This window comes from Pollicipes pollicipes, unplaced genomic scaffold, assembly GCF_011947565.3.
Source record: "Pollicipes pollicipes isolate AB1234 unplaced genomic scaffold, Ppol_2.1 Scaffold_5724;HRSCAF=6776_pilon_pilon_pilon, whole genome shotgun sequence".
NCBI classification, from domain to species: domain Eukaryota; kingdom Metazoa; phylum Arthropoda; class Thecostraca; order Pollicipedomorpha; family Pollicipedidae; genus Pollicipes; species Pollicipes pollicipes.
The window spans coordinates 45,217,296-45,244,214 of NW_023596746.1; the positions used below are offsets into that span (position 1 = coordinate 45,217,296).

Consider the following 26,919-nt stretch of genomic DNA (forward strand, 5'->3'; position numbering starts at 1 on the left):
GGAAAAGTGTCCAGACACAAAAATATAATTCGGGCTGACCTAGAGGTCAGCTGAGGTCAGCTTAGGTTAAATTCATAAGCCACTCAAATGATAAATATATTTAAGTGCTTGCCGAGTCTAAGTGAGCAGTGCTATGCTTTCATGGCCAGAAATAGTGCGTTGAGCATGTACAGGCATTCAGGATCGCATAGCTCTCGTGCACATTATACACAGTCCGTCCGACGCGCTTGGCCATGCACTTGTAACAAACTGAAAACAGGTACGTCGGTACATGAAATTATGCGGCATCACCTTTACAAACACGGTGTAGAGGTGGTTACTCGCGCCACACTCGTTCATCTAACCTCTCCGCTACTGATAGCACAGGTTATTGATCTTGGATGAACGTATATGATCTTGTATGTCCTTACGTGACCTATTGTTACCTCACTGGGTTATCTAAGGTCACTGACCTTGGGTGAACTTATATGATCTTGTAGGCAGGCCCTCACGTGACCTTTTGTTACCACATCATACACTAGAACGATATCACAACAAGTTGTCAGTGGAAAAGTGAATTCCGCGTCTATAAGCACCTGCAAAAACTACCCATTTTGAACTAATCATGTGTTTTACGGAAGGCACCCATAGACTACAATTTATTACGAGTTAGGCCACGACCTAGGTCAATGTCAGGTACTCTGTGGCCATATCATGGTTGTGCATGTGAGTTAGTACTTTTTTCCCATATACTTACACCAAAACTGTACAAAAATCCGTGCAACTATGCATTTTTACGAAAAATCAGCAAAAAGTGACCGCACCTCCGGTCGCTGACCTCGCCTGTTTCCAAAAATCTGAAAAATACAAACGGTAGGTACTATCATGTTCTATCACTATAGCAAGTTTTGGGGAATAGCAATTGACGCACAAAAATGTTATGCGTGGTCAAACTTTTTTAGAACTCAGTCTTTTAGAACCCTAGAACCTTAAAACCCTTCTAGAAGAAGTTTTTTAGAACCCTTACCTAGGTCACTGGTCTTGACGGATGAAAACGTTAAATAGGCACTAAAGATTCCAAACTATTAGGTGAACGGGAACTGCAAATTTGGTGTTGCTGCGAGCGTTGTCATTTTTGAGCTGTGCTTAAAAAGTAGTGGTGAGAGTCGTCTTCCCTCCGACGGGGCGCGGGTTAAAGGCGCAGCGGCGTTACTGCATTGGAGTTTGGGCATCTAGGTTTGGAGCTTTCATCTACATGGGAAGTTCTTTTTTTACCAACTTGCCCATTTACTCCTCATCTCTAAGCTTCTCCACTACCCTGCTCTATCCTAAGGTACCCATCTGTGGTACTCCCGATTACTCTACCTTCTTTAGCATCGTGACATTTAGCATTTACCTTGTTACGGGGGAACTCTCCAGATACCGTGTATTTGTTAGCGATGCTCCACTGCAAGGGTCTGTTCGATTTACATTTGTTAATACAGTTGTGGAAATCCCCAGCAAAGAACAATGCAAGTTCTCACGGTTTAGAGTGTCATTCAATTAGGCCTTGGCTTGTAGCTACTTCCTCTGGTCGCCTGTGTGCCTTTCCGCGGGGGCCGCCTTCTATCATGACCCGGGGCTTCGTCTCCCTAAGTCTCGAAGCGCCCCTTTCCGTCCAGCGGTCGAGTCTGGCCTTGACTTAAACCGCCACTGCGAAGCGTCGCTGTGTTTGCGTTGGGTGAGGCCCTGTGCATGGTCTTGGATTACCTTCTATATAAGGGCCAGGTACGCCGAGGTAGCTGGGTAAGCCTAGTGGTGTGCCCGTCCGCCTGGCCTTTTAAGCACCTCTCTACCTAGGGTGGGAACTCCCTACCACGTGCGCCTGGGGTGTCTCTCTTCACACACTTTTCAGTGTTTGTTCACTTGGTTGGGGTACATTTTTGTGCCAATGCTTGAGGCGCTTCTCTGCCTACCGTTATGGGTGTCACTCCACCCGAGCCCAGTTCTTCAGCGACTTACGACCCGAGCTCCGCCCACTAAGGTGACGTCAGAGATTCACGTCAGTGGGCCACGCCTTTATTTCAAATAGGAGCACAGGGAGAATGAGCTGATGTAGGCCCGTATGGAGATATATAGTGCAGTCTCTATTACGGGCCCGAGTGGGCCCTTAATAGAGACGTATGGCGTGTAGGAATAAAGCACTCAGATGGTATTCGAAAAAAAACATTGGCAAGTAATCTGTAGCTAACTACATCATTATCGATCCTACTTTCCATACCAGATCAAGACCTGCCTGTGTGCCGGACATAGAAGGCAGTCAACAGCGCATCGACCTTTGTTAAGCGTTGCAGAGTCAGCACTGACATGGGTATGGAGTGGGCTTACCCCGATGTAAGGAACGGGCTTGCATGGTCTCATGAGGAACGAGGCTCTGGGTTTAGAGGCGGTCCTTTGTCGAGGCTTGGGGCCATCTGCGATCGAGCTTGACGTTTCTATCTGCCCGTGGACCTGATGCACTACTCCACTTCGGCACAGGACGCCCCATGCACTTGCGTTCATGTACGCAGTGGACGTACGCTCTGTGCCTAGATTTGGGAGCTCCGTCAAGGCTTTGGGCACATATTTTCTTAGGATTGAGGACGCCATCGTACGTGGACCCCAGACACCTTTCATCTCAGTTAACGGCGACCCCGTCTCTACACTGCATTACACAGGCCTTGTGGATCCCGCCGTGGTAGTTTTGCTACGCTTATCCTATTTCTGCCTGTAACAGAAGCCCATTAATGGTACGCAAAGCTGGACAACTTTCCCAGGTGCTTAGGGGGGTGGGGGGGGGGGGAAGGGTGTGCCCTAGCCCCTCCTCGGGTGCTCGACAGCGGCTGTGCCCTCCCCCCCCCCCCCCTTCCACTTCGGCTTGGGGTTCTCGTCTACCTGTGTTTTTTTGAAACGCCTCTTTATTACGGAAGCGCTTCGTTACTGAGGCTCATGGAGCACCTTCACTTGGGCTCGGGCACTTTCACTAGGGAGTCCCGTCCACCTGTCCAGGATGCCTAACAGGTCGCAGGGGGGATGGGCGCTCCTCGATTTCGGTCGTGGGCGCACTTCTGATAAGATATTGGGACAAGTCTCTACGAAAGCTAATGACACTTTCAGGGCACTAAAGCACTTGTGTTTGTGTCGCGACCCCCTCTGCCGGATTGGAGCCTCTCTTTGTGACCTCTCGTTCTGCCTAGACGCCGTGTGACGCCTCTTTTGGCTTCCTGTAGCAGGGTCGGTTTAATCGGGCTAAAGAGTGCCGCAATTTTCGGGTGCTTAGCTGGGTATCGTAGCCTATTCCTTCGCGTGTATCGCGTGTGGATATCGGGCCCCCTTCGCGTGCTCCACTTATGATGATGCCGGTCATAAATGACATTGCGCCAGTATTGTTATTATTATTAGTATCATTGTTATTATCATTATTGTTGTTGTTATCGTGTTGCGGCACTGCTGATATTCATCTAATCATCACGAGTAATGGCCCATGGCCTAACGAGAATTTGCAGCGTAGGCGGGCGGGGGCCACCGTTATTTGCGACGGGTGGGGGAAGGGTGCTAATTTTTACGAGCGAGTCCCATCCCCGCTGACAGTACCTATGCCATGCGGACAGGCTCACATGCCTCAAAACGCTAACAGGTACAGCGCGTACCCTATCACTGGCGATCGTTCATTTGCCCGGGTGGCTTAAAGCATTGTTTCAGTGCAAACAATACATATTCTCTCGGCTTTTCGCTGGTCTTGTTACTAAATTACGGTTGTTGAGATCTATGTGTTGCTGCGCATGGTAGTGTCTGTGATCACTAGATTCCAGAATTGCATTTAGTAGTGTCGTAGCGCAAAACCGCGCTCGAACTTGACGGGATAAGAGGGCGGCTAAAGCCTATGAGCCCCCACCCCCACCGGGTCCCCAGGCTACGCCACTGAATTTGGTCCTTATTCAGTTTTCGCTTACACCATATCTTGCCCGACTTTGATAGACTTACCTACATGGCTTGGACAAGAATGGACATCAATATGCCAACTAGAAAAGATCTCGCCAATGTAAAGATACGGGCATTTGTAGCCAAACGCACAATGCATATATGCACGGACAAACATCCCAGCTGAAAACCTTATTTTAGCTTAGGAGAACGTCTCGACAAGTGCTTGAACAAACTGTTTCAATATAATACAATTTGATAATTATGCGTAATTATTAATTTTTGAACTGGTTTTCGTGCAGCCCCGTAGAGTTAAAGAAGGACGAAAGGTATGGATTCGTGCCTATTTCCCGTCGCGCGCGCCTACATCTGGGCTGTTAATACATTTTCTTCGTTTCAACGGGTCATTTGTGTAGCTGTTTTTAGTTCCGTCCTACGCGACATTGTCTGATGCTGGATCGACGAGGAGCTCACCAGTCGTGTCATACCCTGTGTGACGGGCCGTATGGCGGTGACAGTGCGGGAAGTGCTGCGGCCGGTACTGCGCCGCGCCGCGCCGCGCCTCGCTCGCCGGGCAGAGACTCAACGGTCGACAAAACCTGTTGACGACTCCATGCTCCGAGCCCATGGGACCCATCCGATTGGTCGGTCCGGTCGGTCCTATGGGAGAGATCGACACTAATCCCTCAGCATTTGGTGCTGCCTGGTCGATAACCGATCTTTGCCGAAAATGGTGGCCTGTGGTCAGGTCAAGGGTCCCGAGTGGTTCAGTTGGTTAGATCAGCTGCCTTTCGACTCACCTATCCGTGGTGGGGTGAGCTCTAGTCACTTTAGGCGGTCGCTATTTGCCCTTGATAGGTATGGCCCGTGACAGGTGGTAGCGGCCGCGATGAAGGCCAGATGACGCCAGAGGGCAAGGAGGAACGTGCTGAGCACAGCGGCCGGTTAAGCTTTCGCCACCTTATTCTGCCATGAACCAGGAGTTCCACGATCTCATGGCAGGGTTCAGTACGCACACAACAAGCTTTGCTTAGCGTGAGGCCTGATTCCAGAAATTCATCCATTCAAAAGGCTTGGATTAAATCTTAAAAATATCACCAAAAATGCAAAGCAAAAAAAAACAGTTGGAAATTCCATGCTCTCAGCCTATTGGAGTGACCAATATAAAGGTGAACCTGGCCTTTATAAATTTAAAGGTAACTCCTGCCTCTCACCCTGGTAGGAAGGGCGGTGCCCGCCGCTTCTGCCAGGGTGAGAGGCTGGCGACGCCCTATAGCCTCAGCAGCTGAGCGTGTCGTAAAGCCCCAGTGACGTGACATGATGCGCTATGGCCGACGATCTATCCTTTTCAGAGCATGATGGCCTTTGATCCGGTCAAAGGTCATTAGAAAAGCCCAAACCACCGGAAATAAGTTTGACAGCCATGTCTCCAGCCTCCGGGACCAATCGGCACGAAATCTTCACCAGTCGGCACACCAAAGCCGAGTGATTTTTGCCGGTTTCAGGCGTTTTTGTGGCCTTTGACCCAACATCAGGTCACCATGTTCTGCAGAGGTTAGGTTATCAACCATGATGTCTCGATTGGTGAAAGTCCGTGCCGATCAGTCCCATAAGCTCGGAGCATGGGTTGTTTGCACATTAATTTCTGGCTTCGGGTGCTTTGTGGAAACCTTTGACTTGACCCGGAGTCACCGTGGTCTCGTATTAATAGGTTATCGGCCATAGCGCATCGATTGGTAAATATTTTGTACCCATCCGTCCCGTAGCCTCGCAACATCGGATCGTCTGCACCCAATTTTGATGGGTTTTGGCGTTTTTTGTGATCTTTGACGTGACCCAGGATCACCACGTTTTGGAAAGCATATTTATCGACCATCGTGCATCCACTGGTGAAGGCTTGTGGCGGTCTGTGTTGCAGGCTGGGAGCATGGGGTTGTGTGCCAAATGTACTCCGGTTTTTGGCATTTTTGGCGACCTTTGACCTGGCTCCAGGGCACTATCGTCTGAAAAAGATAGGTTATCGACCAAGCGACATTAAATGGAGAAGGCTTGGTGTCGCTCGGTGCCAAGGGCTCGTGTTGTCGGCCGTTCAGTGCCTGTCGTCGCCTGCCCCCGCGCGCCTCTGACACGCCGCCCGCGCCGCCCCGCAACCCGGCCCATGCCACCACCGTGACCAGGCCATGGCGGATCCTTGGCACGCCACCGCGCCGCCGCCGCCGCTGGCCGTCAAGGGCGTACTGCGCGCGGCCAACAAGCCGCACGTGCGCCGTGATCAGCTGCTGGTCTCTGCCGGCCCGTTCGTCTACGTGCTGAAGGCGGAAGCCGCGCGCGTCCGTTGCGCGTTCTGCCTGGACAAGTGAGCGCCCGCTGGCTGCGCCCCGGGACCGCCGCCGGCCGGGATTCAGGGTCGGATGTCAGTAGTCGCGGGGAGACGACCGTGCCTGCGGTGTGAGCCAGCTGCACAGATGTTTGTGCGTCACCCAGCACCTCATCATGGGGACGGCATTTGTCTGGTTCGGTACATGTAGCCTTTGGTATATATCCAAGGTTTTGTATGCAAATCTTTGCTACGAAAATCTTCCTTTCACTAACTGAACCAAGTCTATGATAAGCTTATTCACAAATCGGTTTTTAATTTATCCAGTGTCACTAGCGCTAGCGGTCTCTCAGGTGGTGAAGGGGGCTGGTTTGACGCGCCCGTCCTCTCTTCAGCACGTGCCATGTACCGAGGCTCTCCAGTGCGAGCGCTTTTAAGCTCGGTGCTAGCGAGTGTAAGATGGCCAATGGGACCAGTCACTGCCGAATTTAGCATGTGCTCGTGTCTCAAAGCTTTCCTCTGCAAGGGTTGCATGCCCAGCACAGCCATTAGGGTATTGATAGGCCAGAGATGTACAGACTAATATTGGCGAAAATGATGTGGCACCATTCGTACCTTGCTATACTACTTTGTCATAAATTTATCCACGCATGGTATGATATGCATGACATGACAAAGTCTATCGAGTGGTTGATGTCTCACCACAAGCCGAAAGTTCAGCACCTACACAGGCCGACGCCATTACCTCCGTCTATTCTTTGAGATGATTTAGAAATATACTTATAGCTTTACAACGCGGTGCGCGCTGCGCAGCCATGCTTTGTGCAATGTTTGCAAATTTTCAGTCATTTACTTTTTAGGGTCTTTCGGGCCTTGGGAGAAGAATGGAGGTGGTCCGGGAGCTCTTGGTGCTTCGCTTTACTGCCTTAGACTTTACTCGTAGTCCGTCTTTGGTTTCAACATTAGGTGACTGCTGTAATTATGATTTGACAAATTGTTCTTCGTCCGTCAGTCCCCCACACAGAAGTGTCATTCCTCTCACTGGTCTTAACGATCTAAGCTCTTTCATCATGTTTATCACACTACTTCCTTTTCTCACGGTCATTCACGGTGCAGTCACCTTTCCACATATATTCATACGTTCTCAACAGCGGCTTTAAAATTTCGTCGTGCTAGTCCCCTCCACTGGCACGGGCGTCATTCGTCATTCGCGGCGTCACACGTCAGCGCAGGCGCGTTAACCACTACGTTATCGGCACCCTTACGAGCCAAGATGCAGCCAAGAGGGTACAGCAGGTACGTCTTTCTCTCCACGTAACGGGTTACTTTTTTACGCAATCAAAGCTACTTGACAAAGACCAAACATCAAGCGCGCGTCTGCCCACCATCCTCCAATAGTGCAGCTGACTTCCCGTGCGACCGTCGGCTTGAGTCAGTGGCGCGCTCAAAGGGCGTCAGGTGCAGGCGTGTAGTTTCCAATTCAATTTCGAGCTTCAGCTCTCCCCTCCCCTCCTCTCCCCTGTCATGGACTCCAGCTCCACCCTTCTTCCAACCACGCTTTGAGAAGACCAAAACCGGGTGAAACCCGTTTGCTGACGTATTTTGGGGTATGTTCAGTCATTTTTCACTGTTCGGCCCAAACTCATTTCGCGAAACTACGCCCATGGCCAGGCTGATGGCGCCACAGAGGCGGCATCAGGGTGGAAGATAAAGGCTAAACACAGCAAACACGGCGGTTAATCTGCAGTTGACGTGCTTTTTTCAACCTACAGTCGCATCCAACCCGGGACAAGTTTAAGCTGCTCACATGCATTGATTCATATTAATGTCCTCGCCGCCGGTGGCATTTAACTTCATGTCACGACGAGCTAGGCTAGTCTGACCTGACCTGTGCAACTGCCTCTGTCTAATGCCATCTCCTGCCCCCCCCCCCCCCCCTCCCTCCCCCGCTGCCCGCCCTGCGTCGTCGGTGTGATGTGGTGGTGGCTCCGCGGCCACATTTCATCCGAGGCCCGGCCCAAGAATGGGATCTGCATTCGAACTTACATTGGGCATCTGCATACGAACTGCTGCCAACGCACTTTTTCCAAAGGAATTTTACCTTTGACCTGCATTTGCGAACTGTTGGGTATGACCCTTTTAATTTTTTCCGCGTGGACTTTGGCGAGCACGAAGATTTCGTCGCGAACTTTTTCCCGACGAACCTTATGCAATGCGAGCCTAATTGTATCTGACCTTTTGACCTCACTTACTTCACCCAATACGTCCTTATCCAAACGAACCTTCAGCATTCCGATTTTATCCCAAGAAAAAAGTGTCCAGCGACGTTGTTCTATACGTGTCTTTGTCCGCAACCCGTTCTTGGTCACGAGGTTCCCGGCATTGGCAGGTAGTCGTGACTCCGAGCACAGCTCGCGACGTCTAGTTTTGCCAATATAGCCAATACTTTGTTCATAACGTCGTTCACCCAGCAACTCGTGTAGTATACTGAATGTGAGTTAGTAGCAGAATAAGAATAAGAGCTCTCGCTCACAAATTAGAAATCATTTACAAGAACTTAGAAGCGGAGGTGCCCGCAAGTGGTGCACGAGCTATTAGTTGCGTTCAAGGTTGAATGAAAACTGCGTACTGCATTCGCTTCTTTTTCTTTCACGGTGCCGTTCTTATTTCAGGTCGCTTTCCTCGTGAGTCGAATGATCGGAGTGAAGAAAGATTAGCGCCAAACCCCTGCGAAGCAGTAGCCAAATTTCGGCAAGATACGGCGGTGATCGGTCGGCCCATCGATCAACACGGACTCCCAGTGATAACACCGACGGTGTCAACATTGGCGGAGCGTCTGCCGGTGCGCAAAACAAACGCGCGGGGATTCAACGAGCCAGTCTTTTACACCTCTCAGGCTAAGGATTCTGGTATAGAAAATCCATGGCTCACAAGGCTTTAAAACTATGTGTCATGGGGAAGAGGATGGCATGTTCAAGGACTCATCATGTGAACAGGCAAACCCAGATGTTGAAAATCACGATCGGTTTGGTGTGTTTCATGCTGATTTGCGTCTTGTGGTACGCAAAAGAAGAAAAGGAACGTGTTGCTGTCATTCATGTCCCTAAACCGTCTCCCACACCCCCGCCTGCAAAATATCCTTACATCACCGGGTGGCTTGTCAAATCCAGTTCTTGCGAGATCCCAGATTTTGACCCTTGGGATGAGAGTATTGCACAAGTTATCAGTAACGAGACGCCGTTCCGCGGATGCCATAAGCAATCCATTGTGGAAATACAGCAGCACGGCAGCATGCTGTTCATGTTTAAAGACAAAAACGTGCAAAAACAGCCATGTGAGCCCGAGTGCTGTTATAGAAATGTCTCGAGGGCGGATGAAGGGCATTCGGACGACAACTATCAATTCGGCACAAAGCTCGTTTGCTTCGAAGGGGAGCACATGCTCAGAGTAAAGGAAGAGTTCATTCATATCAGATGTTTTTGTACCCACAATAATGCTACTGTTCATGAAGATTTTCGTGCATTCATCATCCCAAAAAAAGTGTCAGGGAGTTCAATACCTTCCAACAAAACCAGACAAAACGAAAATGATGAGGTGCTCAACGTCTATCTCATCGGCCTTGACTCCGTTTCAAGGCTTAACTTTCGACGTTTCTTGCCCAACATTGAAAAGCTTTTGATCGACAAATTTCACGGAATTCCGATGATGGGTCTTAACAAAATAGGCGTCAACACTTTCCCAAACATGCTGGCCTTCCTTAGTGGCCTACAGATGGATCAGTTGAACCAATCCCTGAGAAAAGAGCCATTCGATGACCTTCCATTCATTTGGAAAGAATTCTCCCGATTGGGCTACATCACCATGTTCAATGAAGACACCCCTGAGATCGCAACATTCAACTACAAGAAGCAAGGCTTCTACAGAACCCCCACAGACTATTACTTGAGACCTCTCTACCAAGCCATCGAACATTCTTCGTACGTGAAAAGCCGGAAAACTTTATGCATCAACAAAAGACCGCAAATCGATTTCCAACTGCAGTTGCTACAAGACTTCATGAACGAGGCCACCACTCCTCAGTTTGCGCTGTTATTCAGCAGTGCTCTCAGTCACGAAGGACCGCTGACCTATGTCAAGGACATGCAGGACCGCCTCCACCAGTTTCTGATTTGGTACAAGGACACAGAACGATACAACTCGTCCATCATGCTCTTCTTCAGCGACCATGGCATGCGCTTCGGACCGGTGATGCGCACCGAGCTGGGCGGCTACGAGTCACGCATGCCGTTCTTCTACGTGCTGCTGCCGCCGTGGTACGCGGTGCGGTACCCGCAGCGCGTGCGGCACCTGCGCGCCAACGCCCGCCGTCTGACCACCTTCTTCGACGCGCACGCGACGCTGCGCCACCTGCTGGCCGACATGGGCGCCGCGCCGCGGCCGGCCGCCAACAGCGGCGTCAGCCTGCTGCGGGCCGTGCCGAGCGAGCGGTCGTGCGAGGCGGCCGGCATCAGCACGCACTGGTGCGTGTGCCGCAGCCGGCGGCCTCTGCCGGTGCACGCGGCTGTGGTGCAGCGGGCCGCCACCGCCGCCGTCCAACACATCAACACGGTGAAGCTGGAGGCGGTGCGTTCTCAGTGCGCCCAGCTCAGCCTGCTGAGCGTCACCAGCGCCTTCCACCGGCTGTCGCAGCCGCAGGGCGTCGTCAAGGACACGGCCTACCAGGTGCAGGCGTTCGAGGAGTACGTGGTGCAGTTTGTCACCACGCCCGGCCTGGGAGAGTTCGAGGCCACCGTGCGCAGCCGGGGCGGGTCTGCACCACCCGAGGAGTTGCTCTCGGTGGTGGACGTGTCCCGGCTGGACGTCTACCGCGGCCAGAGCGACTGCCTGAAGCAGCGCTTTGACGAGATGAGATTTTGCTATTGTCAGAGCTTGGTGCAGTGAAATGTGGTCCTTTGGTCTCAGACTGAGTGTCGAAGCGTAGTAAAGATAGAGTATTCACTCGTGATGCAGCACGGACTGCCGCCTTTCCATGTCTATGCAGCTTTGTGCCATCATTGTTCGTTCACTCTCCCTCACTTCATTGTTTGACGGCCATCGCTAATGATACATTTGTTTGATCGAAGCAAGTTTTTTTCGCTACATATGTTAAGTGTACGTGCACTGATGTACAATGCCATACTGCAATTCAAATACACTCATGTATTTATGACCGTCCCTTTCGACACAAACAACCACGCCAACTCGCCGCTCGTATCATGTCATGTAAACATGTGTATCATGTAAATAATTTCATGTATTCAAAAAGAAAACGAATGTGGCTTCCAAGCGACAAGCGGAGTGGAAAATAAATGGAAAGGTCAACGAACAAAAATAGCACAGCCAACAAAAATGAAGAGGCTTAAGGTACGTCAGAATAGACAGAAAGTGGACAAAAGCTTTCAAGGGGTACCGGGGGATTTGTGGGGTGCCCCATTCAAGCCCTGTTTGAACTTAGCAGCGGGATGGGGAGAGGGAGGGGGGAGGGGCGTTGCCATAGCAGGCCAGACGTCGAGCTTTGTCTCAGAATGTAATGCTGTTTGCCAGAACTGTGTACTGGACAGAGTTCCTTCCTGAAATTGTAGACGGAAACTCGCACAGTTTACGAAAACATTAAGTTTCAATTTGCAATCGTGCGTCACGATTAAAAAGAAGCGCATACGAACGGGAAGCCACTGAGTGATCTAGGCGTGTGGTTTAGTCATGGGATCAGTACGGTGAAAGTGCAACTTTGGGACACCGAAACGAAGGCTCGCCGTTATTGGGGACATGATGACCCTTAATATTGAGCTATGAGCTGTAAAGGGCTCTCCGATATGACGACAACGTGGGCCGTCTGATGTCTGTCTAGTGAAAATGCTTGCATTTGAGGCGGGAATCTAAAACTTTGCACCTCAAACATACCTCATTCGGAATGAGATTTGTCATCACCAGAGCTTCGCAGCTTGCGTACGTCCCAGCAATGACACGTACGTCCAGTCAATGACACGAGATGTGCCCAAACCCGTGCTTGGGGCCAGGGCAACCCTATAACTTGGCTCGAGGCGCATCCTGCGGTTTCGTTTTGCTGCTTCCTTTGTCGGTTCCCTTCACCCAGGGCTGTTCATGCCTCTATCAGGGGGACGGCTAGTGCAGTGATGAACGACTGTTTGCGTGTCTACAAACAGATAGTAAATAAGGCAGCGATTAACCATGCGGACCACGATCGCGGCCCGCCCGGGTTTAGTGTCCGGCTAAAGCTTTCTGGCCTCTAGCCGCCAAAATGACAACTCCAGCTCCTGGCATTCAACAAAAGAGTGTGCCACCTCATGCATTGCATGCACAGTGCCTCGATTTCTTCACATGGGCTGGATCGCAAGAGCTAGGGGTCTCGGGAAGCTGAGTCACAAATTCTGACAATTTAACAGCAGCCCTCACGGCAATGACCACACGGATTGCACCCCCCCCCCCCCCCGCCCCACCCAACTTGGGAGGACTGACATTGTCACATACGTGGGGAACTGTTATCACAGTCAATGCATTCCTTGCCATGCACGAAAATCATTAGTGTCCTGTCATTTTGTCCATTTTAAAATGCAATGCTTAAACCCTCAGCAAGGGTGTCATAATTTGTGACCATATTTTACCCTTCTGAAACAGTACTCATCCCATAGTAGATAAGCAGTCTTTTTAGATTTAGATAGCAGCAGATTAGCAGTCAGTCAGTCAGAATCAGTCTTTTCAGGCATAAATCATAACTGGATACATATTTCTATGTAAAGGCAGACACTCCATGCTTACCATGACTTCTATCTTGCTGCTGAAGTTGTTTGTTCTGCTGGGGTTTTTACTGAGGCCACATTTAACAGAGAATTTTCACTTTTCCATTTTGAGCAGCTGACAAATCTGAAAAGAAAAATCAGCTTGTGTGTGGTGGGTTTTGATTGGATATGCATGCTGATACAAAATGTATTATCATGTTTTAGTTACAACATTACCATTTGTTTAGGATGGACAGAATAGAATCTGTCACATCACACATTAATCATAACATGCTATCTCTGACCTTTTGAGTATATTTGGTTGTCTCATACAAACTTGCCACAATTTTTTCAAAGCCTTATGGGTGAACAAAATGTGACATTGCTGTTCTGATGCAAACTTGACACAAAACTTTGAATCCTTATAGGCAAAACCTAATGTCACATTGTAAAAAAGGACAGATGATATCATCTTGCTAGTTTTGTATCTTTCATGCCTTGCTAGTCTCCATCCCATCTGCCAGAAAAATTGGACCAGCCTGGCAGCCCTAAATCAACTTTATTCCAAAGAATAAAAACCTTGACTTTAAATGGCAAACAGTACAATAAATGGTGACCACATTATGTGAGGCAGTAATGCAGAAAAATGCATGCTAGATAAAATAACCATTTCAGATCATGCACACCAAAAATATGAGCTCTCAGGAGCTTGGATCATAGCCATCACTAGTTTCAGTGCATGGTGAGCCAATGCTTCCAAGAATCATGATTTTGCATGGGTAATGTCTGGGAAAAACATCTACTCCAAAATATTAGCTCAAACAAAATGAAAACTGAAAATTAATTGTGTTTTGGCCTGGCTTCACATCATCAAACTCATGCCCTGGGTTCAGTGGACTGATTTTGATTAGGAGCCTGGCACAATGGATGAATTTTGCAGAGTGGCCAGTAATTAAATGTTTATCAGCCACATTATGACATAGGACTTATTTCAGTGCCATTGTGCCAGCAAGCTATCATTTGCAGATGCAGCAGCAGCTTTCAGCACATATGCCGCCAATCAGAACACTTAAGTTCACACAGAGTGAGTGCCAATCTCCATACAGAGTGTGGTCAGTGCTAATTTCAGAACACAGAGTCAATATTTCCCAAACTGGTATGATGCAAAGGTAATCTAAGTCAAAAATACTGAAAACATCTTATCCACAAAGTAATGCTGTGAGTGTGCATATGTATCACTGGAGCTTTATGACACATTCAGCTACTGGGGCTATATGGTGTTGCCGGTTTCTTACCCTGGCAGTAAGGGCTGGCAACAAAGGGAATCAAACCCTGTACCTCTGGTTTCCCGCATGTGTAGTGGTTAATGCAGGTGCATTAACCACTGCACTACTCACACCCCAAATCACGTGAAAATTCAGCTCGCTTTGATCCAGCCCAAGTTTGGCACATAAGAGTGGTACCTTCAGCACACTGACATCACATAGGCATCTGGCAGTGTATTAGTTTTTTCCAGACTGGTGTCTAGGTATGTACTAAAGGAAGGCACTAACTCATGTCAGCTCAATCCTATTCTTGCTCCTGAACAAGAGCTGAGTGCTGGGAGATGAATGATGAAGTGGGATAAATATTATATTTTATGTTCCAGGTTTAAACATATTAAAGCAAGTACCAGATCACAACATGGGCTGAGAGCCCAGCCAATTGATGGCTGCTATGTTTGCAAATTGTCTAACAAATGCCAGATGAATATCTGAACAATTACACTGCTCTTGGCCTTGATGACCACATGGCTACTGGAATGACAGGATTTGAATGGAAATGTTATGGTGTCATGGATGTCTGAGTGACCTAGAAGTAGTCACCTTGAAAAAGACTGCACATCATTGTGGGCATGTAGCTGAGAAACTTAGAAGGTTTCAGTCTAATGATGGGGAGGGCTGTGAACTGCACCAAATGATCTTCACGATGGTTGCTTTAGTTTAAAACTCCCTACAAATATGGAGTATTTCCGTGAAGCGATGTCACAGGATCTGGACAGTTGCCATTTTATATTTACCCGTTGATAGGATCGAAGCAATGTCACACAACGTACACAATTTGATGCCAACCACTGTCCACAGCTGAACACTTAAATAAAGGCGAAAAATAGGGCCAACAGGACAAGAGATCACCACCACCAGATTCGTAAAGATATTTGTGGAATATCCCAGGCCCTAGGACTGCAAAATGTGTTTGCGAGGCACCCCCTCAATGGAACAGAATTTTCACTCGAATGTCTCACACCCGTGATAAATGTATTCACAAATTATTTTCAAGGGTATTATTTCTTGGTAAAAACAACTTAAGAAAGACGACATTGTTGTCATTGTTATTACATAAATTTATTTTTGTAGAGTCAATGAGGCTCTAATTAACTGTTTTTTAAGCTGTAGTGTCATATTACAGTGACTTACGGGATGTATTTTATAGAGTGCTAGATAAATGGATGGAATGTTGTTTCCATGGCTACAGTCAGCAGACAACAAAACCCGCTTCGCCTGCTGTATTTGTGTCCAAGAGCGTACGGATTTTGGTGAGTAGGGCCGGTGGGAGCTTGCACGAGTTTTGCAGTTTAGATGGATTTGCTTGTGGTACGTTGCGCGATAAAATATGTGTCGTAGCCTTTCCTCAGGGCTGTAACTTGAAGCAGGCAGGGTGCCAGGTGGGTGCCACTGGTGTTTTGAATCCGAAGCGTGATCGGGCATCCCGGAAGTCGAGTCAACCGACAGTCAAGCTAACATTTGGTAAGTTTGCCGTAGAGGATTGGTGGGGGAGGATAGCCGTGGTGAGGTAGGGACGGGGAACTCCCGTAACTTTCAGCTAGGCTCCAATTTGCACATTGCACAACTCCAGGTCTCGCATAGCGAACAAGGTTTGCTATGTCAGTGCAGGATCGTAGTGCAGGCGTTCTCGTGCAAGGCAGCTGAAGCAATATAGTTTGAAACAGCATTAAAATGAGTTAGTTGTCAATAATCATTTCATGCTGCCCGCGTACCCTCTGGCACATACCTTAATCCCAGCCTTCAAATAGAAATTGTACTTGAGACAAGTAAGCTGAATGTCATGATGTTTGCATTATGTGATTTAAAGTTTTTATTTCAGTCCGGCTCAGGCCTGTGAAGCGTAGCACTTCGGGTAATTTTTTACTTTGGGTACCTGTATGGCCGACGGAGGGAAGAGCTACGCTAGCTGCAGGGTTTCGAGTATTGTCGTGCGGGGAAAAGCTGTGAGGCATCGGCTGACATTTTGACGTCACTGAAAATGGTTTTGCATCGATCGGGATGGGGGTTCTTCCGGGCCGACTGAAGGCCATAAGGCTTTTGATTGTGATATGATGTCACTGGTATTCGGCTGGGTATGTGACGTCACGGGTCGTGAGTTTGTAAGGCTCTTTTGGGTCCACTGAATGCCGTAATGCATCAGCTGGCCATGTGTCCTCACTGGTATTCGATTAATCATCACTTCATACGGGTGCACTTAGGTCCCACGACCACGGTGTGTCATGGTCTGCGAAGTATCACCGGATAGCGTGACGTCACTGGTATTCGAATAATACTGAGCGCAACAGGCCGTGCTTTATTTTTACCTTTGTATCTGTCTACTGCAAGCGTTGGCGTGCTGGATGAAGCTGCCGAACCACCTGAGTGTGTGGCGTCACTGGTCACGAGTTCCACCGGTGCTTTTCGGCCAACTGAAGACCACAAGGTGTCAGCTAACGACGTCACTGCTATACGACCGATTGTAAGACGTCAATGGTCGTGGGTTTCCACGTGTCCTCTAGGACCGACGAAATGCCGTAAGGCATCAGCTGGCGATATGACGTCACTGGTATTTGGCTGAACATCAGCCAACAGGTCATGCTCCATTTATACCTTTCGTACATGTCTGCTGCAAGTATTGGCGGATTTTTTTGCGGCCAACTGAAGGCCATAAAGCATCAGCTAGCGATGTGACGTCACTGGCATTCGACCATGCGTGTCGCTGGTCATGAGATTTTACGGCCTCTTTTGGGCCGACGAAAGGTCATACGGCACTGACTGACGATGTGACGTCACTGGTATTCGAATGAACTTCGGGCGCGACAGGCCATGTTCCACCTTTATCTTTGGTACCTGTCCATTGCAAGCATTGCCGTGGAAGGCTCTGCCAAATTACCTGAGTGTATACGTCACTGACCATAAATTTGTATACTCTTTTGAACCTAGTATAGGCCACAAGGCATCAGCTGACGATATGATGTCACTGGGTTTCGACTAGGCATCATGCGCAACAGGCCATGCTCTATCTAAGCCATGTTTCGTCTGCACCTTTCGCACCTATCTACTGCAAGTATTCACGCGACACATAGGGGCTCTGCCGAATTACCTGAGCGTGTGGTGTAACTAGTTATGAGTTTACGCGGGTTTACTCGGGCTGACCGAAGGACATCGAGCATCAGCTGACGATATGACGTCACTGGTATTCGACTAATCTCCAGGCGCGACAGGCCATGTTCCATCTTTACCTTTCGTACCTGTCTCTTGGAAGTATTGGCGTGCTGAATGAAGGCTCTGTCGAGTCTCCTGAGTAAGTAACGTCATTGGTCAAGAGCTTTTACGGGACCTTTCGTACCCCCAAACGGTATAATGCATCAGCTGACGATATGACGTCACTGATGTCCGACTTAACATCAGGCGCGACAGGCCATGTTCTATCTTTACCTTTCGTACCCGTCTATTACAAGCATTGACGTGCTGAATGAAGGCTCTGTCGAGTCTCCTGGGTGTGTAGCGTTACTGGTCATAAGTTTTTTTCTGGCTCCTTGGAACCCTCTATAGGGAAAAATGCATCAGTTGACGACGTGATGCCAATGGTGTTTGACTTAACATGAGGCGTAACAGGTCATGTTCCATCTTTGCCTTTCGTACCTGTTAAGTATTGGTGCGTTAAATGATGGCTCTGCCGAGTCACCTGAGTGTGCGACGTCACTGGTCATGAATTTTTACGACTATTTTGGCTGAGCGAAAGCCATAAGGCATCAGCTAACGAAATGACGTCACTGGTAGTCCACTGAGTGTGTGACGTCACTGGTCATGAGCTTTTACGGGCCTTTTTTGGCCGAGTTCAGGCCATTAGGCATCAGATAACGTTATGGCGTCACTTGTATTCGAATTAACATCAATTGCAATAAGCCATGTTTCATCTTTACCTTTCGCATCTGCCTTCTGCAGGTATTCGTGCGCTACAAAAAGGCTCTGTCGATTCGCCTGAGCGTGTGGTATAACTGGTCGCGAGTTTGTGCAGGTTTACTCGGGCTGACTGAAGGACATCAAGCATCAGCTGACGATATGACGTCACTGGTAATCGACTAAATTCCAGACGAATCATCTGAGTGGGTGACGTCGCTGGTCATGAGTTTATACGGATTCACTTGGGCCGCCCAAAGCCACAAAGCAACATCTCCCGTAAATCATCACAGGATGATATGTCGTCCCTGTTATTCGACTTAACATCAGGTCCAACATGCCACGTACTTTCTTTACCTTTCGTACCTGTCTATTAAAGGTATTGACGTGCTGAATGAAGGCTCCGTCGAATCTCCTGAGTGTGTGACGTCACTGGTCACGAGTTTTTATGGGCTCTTTTGAACCCATTATAGGTTGTAATGCATCGGCTGACGGCATGACGTTACTGGTGCTCGACTAAACATCAGGCGCAACAGGTCATGTTCCATATTTGCCTTTCGTACCTGGCTGCTGCAAATATTCGCGTGCTATATGAAGGCTCCGCCGAATCACCTGAGTACGTGACGTCACTGATCATCGGTTGGTAGGAGGTCACTTGGCCACCTATGGCTACGAAATTCCGCAGCAGAGGTGGGAGATGCACCATAGTTAAGCACACTAATTTTATTGTGCGCACCAGTAAGTAGCAGCTTCAAACGCAACGGGCTGTTTCAACGACTAAAATTTTGAACAAACGTAAACACAAACAGAGGTGATCCCAGCCCACAAACCGACGTATATGCAAAGCTATTCCGCCCGACATCACAGGATGCGCCCCTGAGCAGCTACGGTCCGGAATGCCCTGCTGGCTAGATAATAATCAAGGGCGCCGCTTAGCGGTCATAAGTCTGGGCCACAGCCCGAATATCAGTGACGTCATATGGTCAGGTGATGCTTGATGTCCTTCAGTCAGCCCGAGTAAGCCCGCGTAAACTCATGACCAGTTACACCACATGCTCAGGTGATTCGGCAGAGCCTTTATATAGCGCGCGAATACTTGCAGGATAGAGGTGCGAAAGGCAAAGAAGGAACATGGTCTGTTGCGCCTGAGATTAAGTCAAACACCAGTGACGTCATATCGTCAACTGATGTCTTGTACCCTACAGGTACAAAAAAGCAGCCCATAAAGAACTCATGACCAGTGACATCACACACTCAGGAGATTTCACAGAGCTTTCCTTAAGCATGTCAATGATTACAATAGACAGGTACGAAAGATAAAGACGAACATGGCCTGTCGCGCCTGGTGTTAAGTTGAATACCAGTGACGTCACATCGCCAGATGATGCTTGATGTCCTTCAGTCAGCCCGAGTAAACCCGCGTAAACTCATAACCAGTCACACCACACGCTCAGGTGATTGGGCAGAGCCTTTATGTCGCGCGCGAATACTTGCAGTAGATAGGTGCGGAAGGTAAAGATGAAACTTGACATATTGTACCTGATGCTTAAATGAATACCAATGACGCCATATCGTTACCTGATGCCCAATGGCCTTAAGTCGGCCGAAAAAGGCCCGGGAAAAGTCATGACCAATGGCGTCACACACTTAGTGGATTACCAGTGACGACATATCGTTAGATGATGCCTTATGGCTTTCACTCGGCCAACAATAGCCTGTAAAAACTCATGACGACGCACTCAGGTGATTCGACAGAGCCATCATTAGGCTCGCCAATACTTTAACAGGTGCGAAAGGCAAAGATGGAACATGACATGTTGTGCCTGATGTTAAAGTCGAACACCAGTGACATCATATCGTCAGCTGAAGCATTATATCATATAGGGGGTTGAAAAGAGCCCGTAAGAGCTCTTAACCATTGACGTCATATAACACGCGAATGCTTGCAGTAGGCAGGTACGAAAGGTAAATACGGAACGTGGCCTGTTGCGCTTGATTTTTGCTCGAACACCAGTAATGTCATACCATCCCGCGATGCTTCACGGGATATGATGCTTTGTTGCATCGGGCGGCTCAAGTGAACCTGTCTAAACTCATGACCGGTGACGTCACACACTCAGATGGTCCAGCATCGCCTTGATATAGCACGCGAATGCCTGCAGTAGACAGATACGAAAGGCAAAGATAGAGCATGGCCCGCTGCGCATGACATCTAGACGAAAACCGGTGACGTTCATATGGTCAGCTGATGTGGTGTGGCTTACGGTGGGTTCAAAGCAGTCTATATAAATTAATGGTTAGTGACGTCACACACTCAGGTAATTCGGCAGAGCCTTCCTTCAGCATTCCAATGCTTGCAATGAACAGGTACCAAAAGTAAAGGTGGAGCACGGCCTCTCGCGCCTGAATTGTATTTGAATACCAGTGGTGTCACATCTTCAGTTAATGTCGTATGACCTTTCGTCGTCCCAAAAGAGGCCGTAAAATCTGATCACCAGTGACATCACACACAGTCGAATGCCAGTGACGTCACACCGTTGAATTATGTTTTACGGCCTTCATTTGGCCCCGAAGATCCATAAAAACTCATGACCAGTGACGTCACACACTCAGGTAATTTTGTAGCTTTCACTCATCACGCCAATGCTTGTAGTAGACAGGTACGAAAGTAAAAATGAAGCATGGCCTGTTGCGACCAATATTTAGTCGAATATCAGTGACGTCACGTTACTTCCACGGAACATGATGCACCGCGGCCGTGGGGCCTAAGTGCACTCGTATCAAGTGATGATTAGTGACGTCACACATTCAGGCGATTCGGTCAAGCTTTTATTCGGCGCGCAAATGCTTGCAGCAGACAGGTACGAAAGGTAAAGATGGAATAAGGCCTGTTGCGCCTGATGTTTCATCGAATACCAGTGACGACATATCGTCAGGTGATGCTTTACGGCATTCATGGCACCCAAAAGAGCCCTAAAACCTCACAACCAGTGACGTCACATGTCCAGTCGAATACCAGTGACATCATATCGCTAGCAAATGCCTTGTGGCCTTCAGTCGGCCCAAAAGGACACTGATCGATGCAAACCCATTTTCAGTGACGTCACTACGTCGGCTGATGCCTGACAGCATATCTCGACCACGACAGTACAGGAACCCTGCAACGAGCGTAGCTCTCTCCCCACCGTCGGCAATACAGGTACCCAAGTAAAAAAAAGCCGCACTTCCTGCACCTCCTGACCGGGTTTTGAATTGTCGAGAACCTGTCCACTATTTGCTTATATTTTCCAGGATGCGTTCATAGCTCACTCCGCTCACTAATGTAGAATGCCGAAAAGAATTGGTGCGCCCGCCCAAGCGGAGGAGCATATCTTAATCTCAAAAGACAAACGCTAAAGTGGTGTTTATGTAGAGGATATTGCGGCTGTCGTCATACATTTCCTGCTGCGTTATCACACCATGGTTGTGCCAGGCCATCTACATGCCTTCCTACCAATTATCCATTGCTCCTGGAGTGCCACACTGCATCTCATGCGATTGCAGTTTTATCTGCCTGATTCCTTCAATTGAAGTGGTACGTATTCCATGCCTGAGGCCAATAGCTGGTGCCCATAATTTCAGTGGCGCCGCCACAGGCAGTTTGCAAAGGTGCCTCCCCTCTCATCAAGCACCTGATGGGCTGTGGTTGGTTTCTCTGATCGATGTTGCGTTAGGCCAGCAGCACCTGGAAGACGAGGCTGGCGAAATCCGGAGAGGCATTCAAATCTGGGATGCAAATAGGATGGGACACAAAAATTTTGTTCGCGCCCATCTTGTGTCTCGTGGGTGTTGTGCCAGCTGTTACATGAAACAGTAGTCCGTCTCGGTGGCTCAGTTGGTTAGAGCGCCTGCCTCCCGATTCACCCACCCGTGGCAGGATGGGTTCGAGTCGCTTTAGGCGCTCGCTATTTGTCCTAGACAGGTGTGGCCTGCGGCCGGTGGCAGCGGTCGCATTAAAGGTCAGTTGACGTCAGAGGGCAGGACGGACCGTGCCGAGCATTGCGGCACATTAAGCTTTCGCCACTAAATTCTGCCGTTGCCTGGAATTGCGCGATCGGATGGTAGTGGTAAGGGTTCACACAACAAGCACTGCTTAGCGTGAGCGCTGATCCCAGAAATCCATCCATTCGAAGGGTTCGGATCAAATTTCTTAAAATAAAATAAAAATCCGTGTTGGGGGCTGAGGACATGCCCATGATCCAGCATCTTGTACCTCTTTCCAGGACACATATCGTAGATTTGGAGGTACCGCACCATGCTGGATCCGGATGATCTGTATTCTGGATACAACTACAATGCGGCCCTGGACACGTCGGCGATGGATAACGACATCCATTTTCAGCAAGCCATCAAGACGTCTATGGGCAAACGTCCCACGGTACGATGCGCCTTGTTCAGGTTAAACAACTAAACAATAATCTGTTATCCGGCTGAGGAGCCTAAAGCAGCATTACATTGCTTTATGGCCGACTTGTGTAAGCTTGCGTGACATACATTTTCATCAAAGGCTTAACTCTTATCGGTTTGCCCCGTTCCGTCGTATTGGGCGTCGCAGAGAGGGACGCAAAAGTATTTGGAGGTGAAATGAAATTGGAAAATTGTGTAGATTTCAAACCCGATAAACTATGTGCCCCATCCGCTAAACAAACGCATAGGCGTTAAAGTCAAAGCGAACCACGTTCGATGCCTTGACTGGTCGTTAACACGGCCCCGAACTATCCTCACGTCGCCTTTGATGTATGCCAGCCGTCCTGGCTGAGATATGTAAGTCGCGAGACCTAATCTAACGTCACCGGCAGAAAGCCACTGCTGTGATGTTGACCTCGAATGACACTTGTCCAGGCTAGAGGTACTGCTAGCCTTTAATGCGTGATCACATGCCGTCTTAAGGACTATGAAAAGCTTCTCGGCATGCAGTGCTAAGATTCCGTGGTAGACCACCCATCTCAGATGTTTTCACCATTCCGACTTCCGAAAGGAAGGTCATCTCTCAGTGAAATGCGCTTAGCAGGAACCAGGAGGTGTAGACAGCAAGTACACACCCAGTTCAATTTGCTAAGCATCTTCAAGCTCATGTAATGAAAACGCCAGCATCACCCTTCAAAGCCTTTGCGCGATGCGAAAAAGGGTGCATCTGCACCACGCGCTGTCCTGGCGAGCGCTAAAGCAGGCGGGTTGAGCGCATTCTCCGTCGAACACAAGCCTGATCGCATTTCCGTGGCCGGCCTGTGTCCGTGTTGTATGGTGACTTCACCTCTGTTACGCCTCGGCTCATGTGCACCGCCTGCCTGGTGGCCGCGGGAGGAAGAGCAGGGGGAGGGGAGGGGACGGCGTCCACCGGCCGCCGTGACCCGGTGACCTGCTGCGCTCAGACCCAGAGCCGGCTGATGAGCGGCGTGGTCGGCTCGCGACCGGCCACGCAGGGAACGCGGGGCCTCCTGCGCAGCGCCGCGCCGGCCACCGGCTCCGTAAGTCGTCCCGCCCCGGCGGCGGCCCGAGATGCCGCCGCTGCCCGCACGCCGGGGCTGGCGGGCCCCACGTGCGTGTGCGTGGCCCTGCGTCAGTATGCCCATTGGTTGGTCGCATTAGTTAAGCGTGGTTGGGGGACCCCGCGCAGATTATCTTGATGATGATTGTTTTGCTATGCATGTGATAGTGGCAGAACTTGGCGTAGCTCGGCGAGTAGGGCTCGTCTTGAACGGGAAGATATTGGCTTCTATGCGTTACACTGTGTGGGAGGCTGGTTGCCCAGTCGGCGCGCTGGCGCTAGACGCATGCGCTGCATCATGCTGAGGACCTCCGCTCGCCCAGGCACGGCCAACTGCATGATGCCCGCCGCTTGTGACAGCTTCCTTACAGCGATGTCGCACATTGCCGTCACACGCACACTTGCGCAGTGTCTCTTTTACAGGGTATTGAAAATACGTGTGTGCAATCCGTTGCTCACCTGTGCAGGTCGAACCGGTTGTAATGCAGAGGTAATCTTCAGACACGATGCTTGCGTGTACTGAGCGAGGTGTGGGCAAGCAACGCGTGACACGTGTTTCCCTGTGTCATTGGTGAGCGCGCAACACGTCTCACCTAAAGTAATTTCTGAGCCCTTGGATTTAATCATGCACGTCTCGGCAGCCAAAGGAGATGAAGACGTGGAGCCAACGCCAGGGTGTGTTGGAGTGCTATGCAAACATGGAGGCCTACGGATAGGAGCCGAGAGAAGTTCTCAAAGCGCGGCTCATAATCAGTCCTAGTAGCCTTAGCGATGGTTTAGGGCCACGCAAAGCCATTTAGTCATTTAGCCTGGAAATTAATCGGTCAGGTGTACGAAACCGTATTTTCCCGTGCCACCTACTTATGTTAATGATAAGTGTGCGGTTTCTTAGGGCGTTAAGCGTTTTATGTCTTATAATGGCAGCCAGAGTAGGCGAAGACCTAAAGTAAATCCAGCCATTGAACTACTGAAGTGATCTGAAGTAGGTGAATCCAACACCACAGTACGTGTGAATGCCTCGCCTTCAGATCGCGTGCCCAGCTCAGCTCTTCTACCACGGTTGCGCCGATAACTGAAAAACGGCACTTACTTTAAGTCTCAGTCCGTTCTTGAATGCAGTTACTGCGGCCCAGGCGGGGGCAATTTTGGCGCCGGAAGTGGTAGCATCACAAGCCCGCTTCAGGCATACGAAATCCACCCCTTTCGTCTGCGCTTTGTTTCGCTTTTGCTCCGCATTCGCTTTAGATGAAACGTTACTAACGGAATATTACCCAATAAGAATTGAGCTCCGAGGCTGCTGCTGTAAGCAAGCCTGGTTGATTCGCTCGCCACCAGCAGCCGACAGATGCAGTTTCAGAGTATTCAAAATTATGAAATGGTGTAGGGAATAAGCGACTCAGGGTAACCACAAGAAGGTCTTTGATTGATCCAGACGAAATGAAAAGCCGTTGGACGCAAGTGAACGAATCTTAGCCTGTCAGTGAGACAGACAGACAAGGGTAGGTCGGCCAAAGGCTGTCAGGTCTCGCCCGGTACATATCATCATTATCCCGTGCGCGATGTATTCTTGAGTTTTCAACGCCCTGCGTCATCGGGTGCGTAGTGAGCCTGTGTCGGGCCACAGAGACCATCGAGCACCTGGCCCTAGCCGTGACACGTCACCTCTGTCGCCCACCAGGGCCTCTGTCAAGCACGCCATCTGAGGCCGATCCGACTCTGCCTGTCTAGTCCCATGTACTGGCTGTGACGGCCCTGTGTTGGGCTGTGACACTGTACCGAGCGTTCCGACAGCCCCGTGTGCCAGTGGTGGCGGCCCTTGTCTGGTCTGGCAGGCCCGCCTGTCTGGCTGTATCAGCCCCGCGCGCTGCTGGTGACTGTCGCGTGCCGTGGCGACAGTGCCGCGGCCCGCGCGCTGTTGATGACTGGCGTGCCGTGGCGACAGTACCGCGGCATGACGGCGATGACGGGCCGCCCGCTCACCGGGATGGCGTCCGGCGACGAGAACAGGCCGATGACGGCCGTCAAGGGCGTCGGCTACTCGTCCGGCGGCGGCGCGCCCGGCTTCGACGGCACCCGCCACGGCCTCGAGTCGCACGGCGCCAGCACGTGAGTCGGCCCGGACGGGGCGCCGGCCGCCCCTCCCAGCGGGCGGGTGGCGCCGATGGACGCTGGGGGCGAGCTCCTATTGAGCCCGGCGCTGCGGCTTGGGCAGCGGATGTGTGGGCTGTGAAGCGTGGCTCATTGACTTTGTCGGCGTCCGTGCGGTGCTGCTCCCGATGAGCCAACAGTTGTGCAGGTTGTGTGCTGGGAGCGCGGCCGATCGTTGGCGTCGGCTCGACTTGGACGCGACGGTCGTAGGTGGGCGTGCCGAGCGGCGTCGTTGCATGCATCACATCCACGTCCATTGTAGGGGGCCAGCACCCGCCGGCCATTGATCAGAGGATGGGAGCAGTGAGTGCCGTGCCGCCATGTCTTCTGTGGGGCGGGCTGTGCCGCACACGAGAACGTGACCTGCAGTCGGAAGCGGCTGGACGAGCCGACCCTCCGACGCGGCCAATGTTCCTCACGTAGGTCATGCCTTGCCGCGCGGGGGCTCGCTCAACTCCAGCCACCAACGCAGGGCGTCCCACAGATAGCGGTCGAGCGCGGGGTGTCCCACTGACAGCAGTCCAGCGCGGGGTGTCCCACGGATAGCGGTCCAGTGCAGCGCGTCCCACGGATGGCGGTCCAGCGCGGGGTGTCCCACGGACAACGGTCCAGCGCGGGGTGCCCCACGGACGACGGTCCAGCGCGGGGTGCCCCACGGACGACGGTCCGGTCCAGTCTCCAGCCGCACCAGCGTGGGCGGCGGCGGCGCTGGCGGTGCCGTCAGTGCCAGCAGTGCCAGCCGTGGCCCGGCGCGACTAGCCGCCGCCGCCAACTCCGTTGGGTGGGATGCGGCTCTCTGGTGGCTGCAGCAGCGGCCGCCACCCGGGCAGTGACCCGGCGCTGTGTTTCAGATTGGAGGATATGTCGAACCAGTGAGGCGGCGGCGGTCGGCGCCGCGCGGGCATGTGCGCATGAGCGGACGAGGGCTACCGCTTGTGGGGTGGCTGCTGCTCTGCTGTGTCTTGGCATGCCGGAGAAGGCTAGCTGAGGAGGGAAGGGGGGGGGGGGGAGTGTTGGAGAAGCACA

At 50.6% G+C, this 26,919-nt stretch overlaps 3 protein-coding genes across 7 annotated transcripts in view; 2 read left to right on the top strand and 1 right to left on the bottom strand.

The window, feature by feature from the left end:
• Nucleotides 1–15,265, bottom strand: part of Smyd3 (SET and MYND domain containing, class 3) — a 41,061-nt gene extending 25,796 nt beyond the window's left edge. The window contains exons 1-2 of one of the 2 annotated variants that reach the window (XM_037226080.1): nt 15,107–15,265; nt 13,052–13,156 (exon numbers count right to left, since the gene is read on the bottom strand). The gene's annotated coding sequence lies outside the window, so the exon portion shown is untranslated. Of the gene's footprint in view, nt 1–13,051; nt 13,157–15,070 lie in introns of both variants that reach the window. The other variant, XM_037226078.1, reaches the window with a different exon arrangement.
• LOC119103104 (uncharacterized) lies at nt 9,476–11,575 on the top strand. Its single transcript, XM_037226555.1, has 2 exons — nt 9,476–10,648; nt 10,850–11,575. The coding sequence occupies exons 1-2, from the start codon at nt 9,527–9,529 to the stop codon at nt 11,174–11,176; spliced, it is 1,449 nt and encodes a 482-aa protein (XP_037082450.1). The 5' UTR covers nt 9,476–9,526; the 3' UTR covers nt 11,177–11,575.
• A 268-nt stretch (nt 15,266–15,533) lies between the features above and the next one.
• LOC119103459 (intraflagellar transport protein 88 homolog) overlaps nt 15,534–26,919 on the top strand; it is a 32,036-nt gene continuing 20,650 nt past the window's right edge. For 3 of the 4 annotated variants that reach the window (XM_037227008.1, XM_037227005.1, XM_037227007.1), the window contains exons 1-5: nt 15,606–15,797; nt 22,481–22,635; nt 23,630–23,725; nt 25,688–25,851; nt 26,745–26,765. In XM_037227008.1, coding sequence (XP_037082903.1) covers nt 22,513–22,635; nt 23,630–23,725; nt 25,688–25,851; nt 26,745–26,765 — 404 coding nt within the window. In that variant the 5' untranslated portion in view covers nt 15,606–15,797; nt 22,481–22,512. The other variant, XM_037227006.1, reaches the window with a different exon arrangement.

Bases quoted from the DNA above. Each gene is read 5' to 3' on its own strand.
- LOC119103104 (XM_037226555.1), top strand. From the start codon at position 9,527: ATGCTGTTCATGTTTAAAGACAAAAACGTGCAAAAACAGCCATGTGAG. The intron at 10,649-10,849 runs GCCGACATGGGC...AACACGGTGAAG, and splicing joins CGACGCTGCGCCACCTGCTG to CTGGAGGCGGTGCGTTCTCA.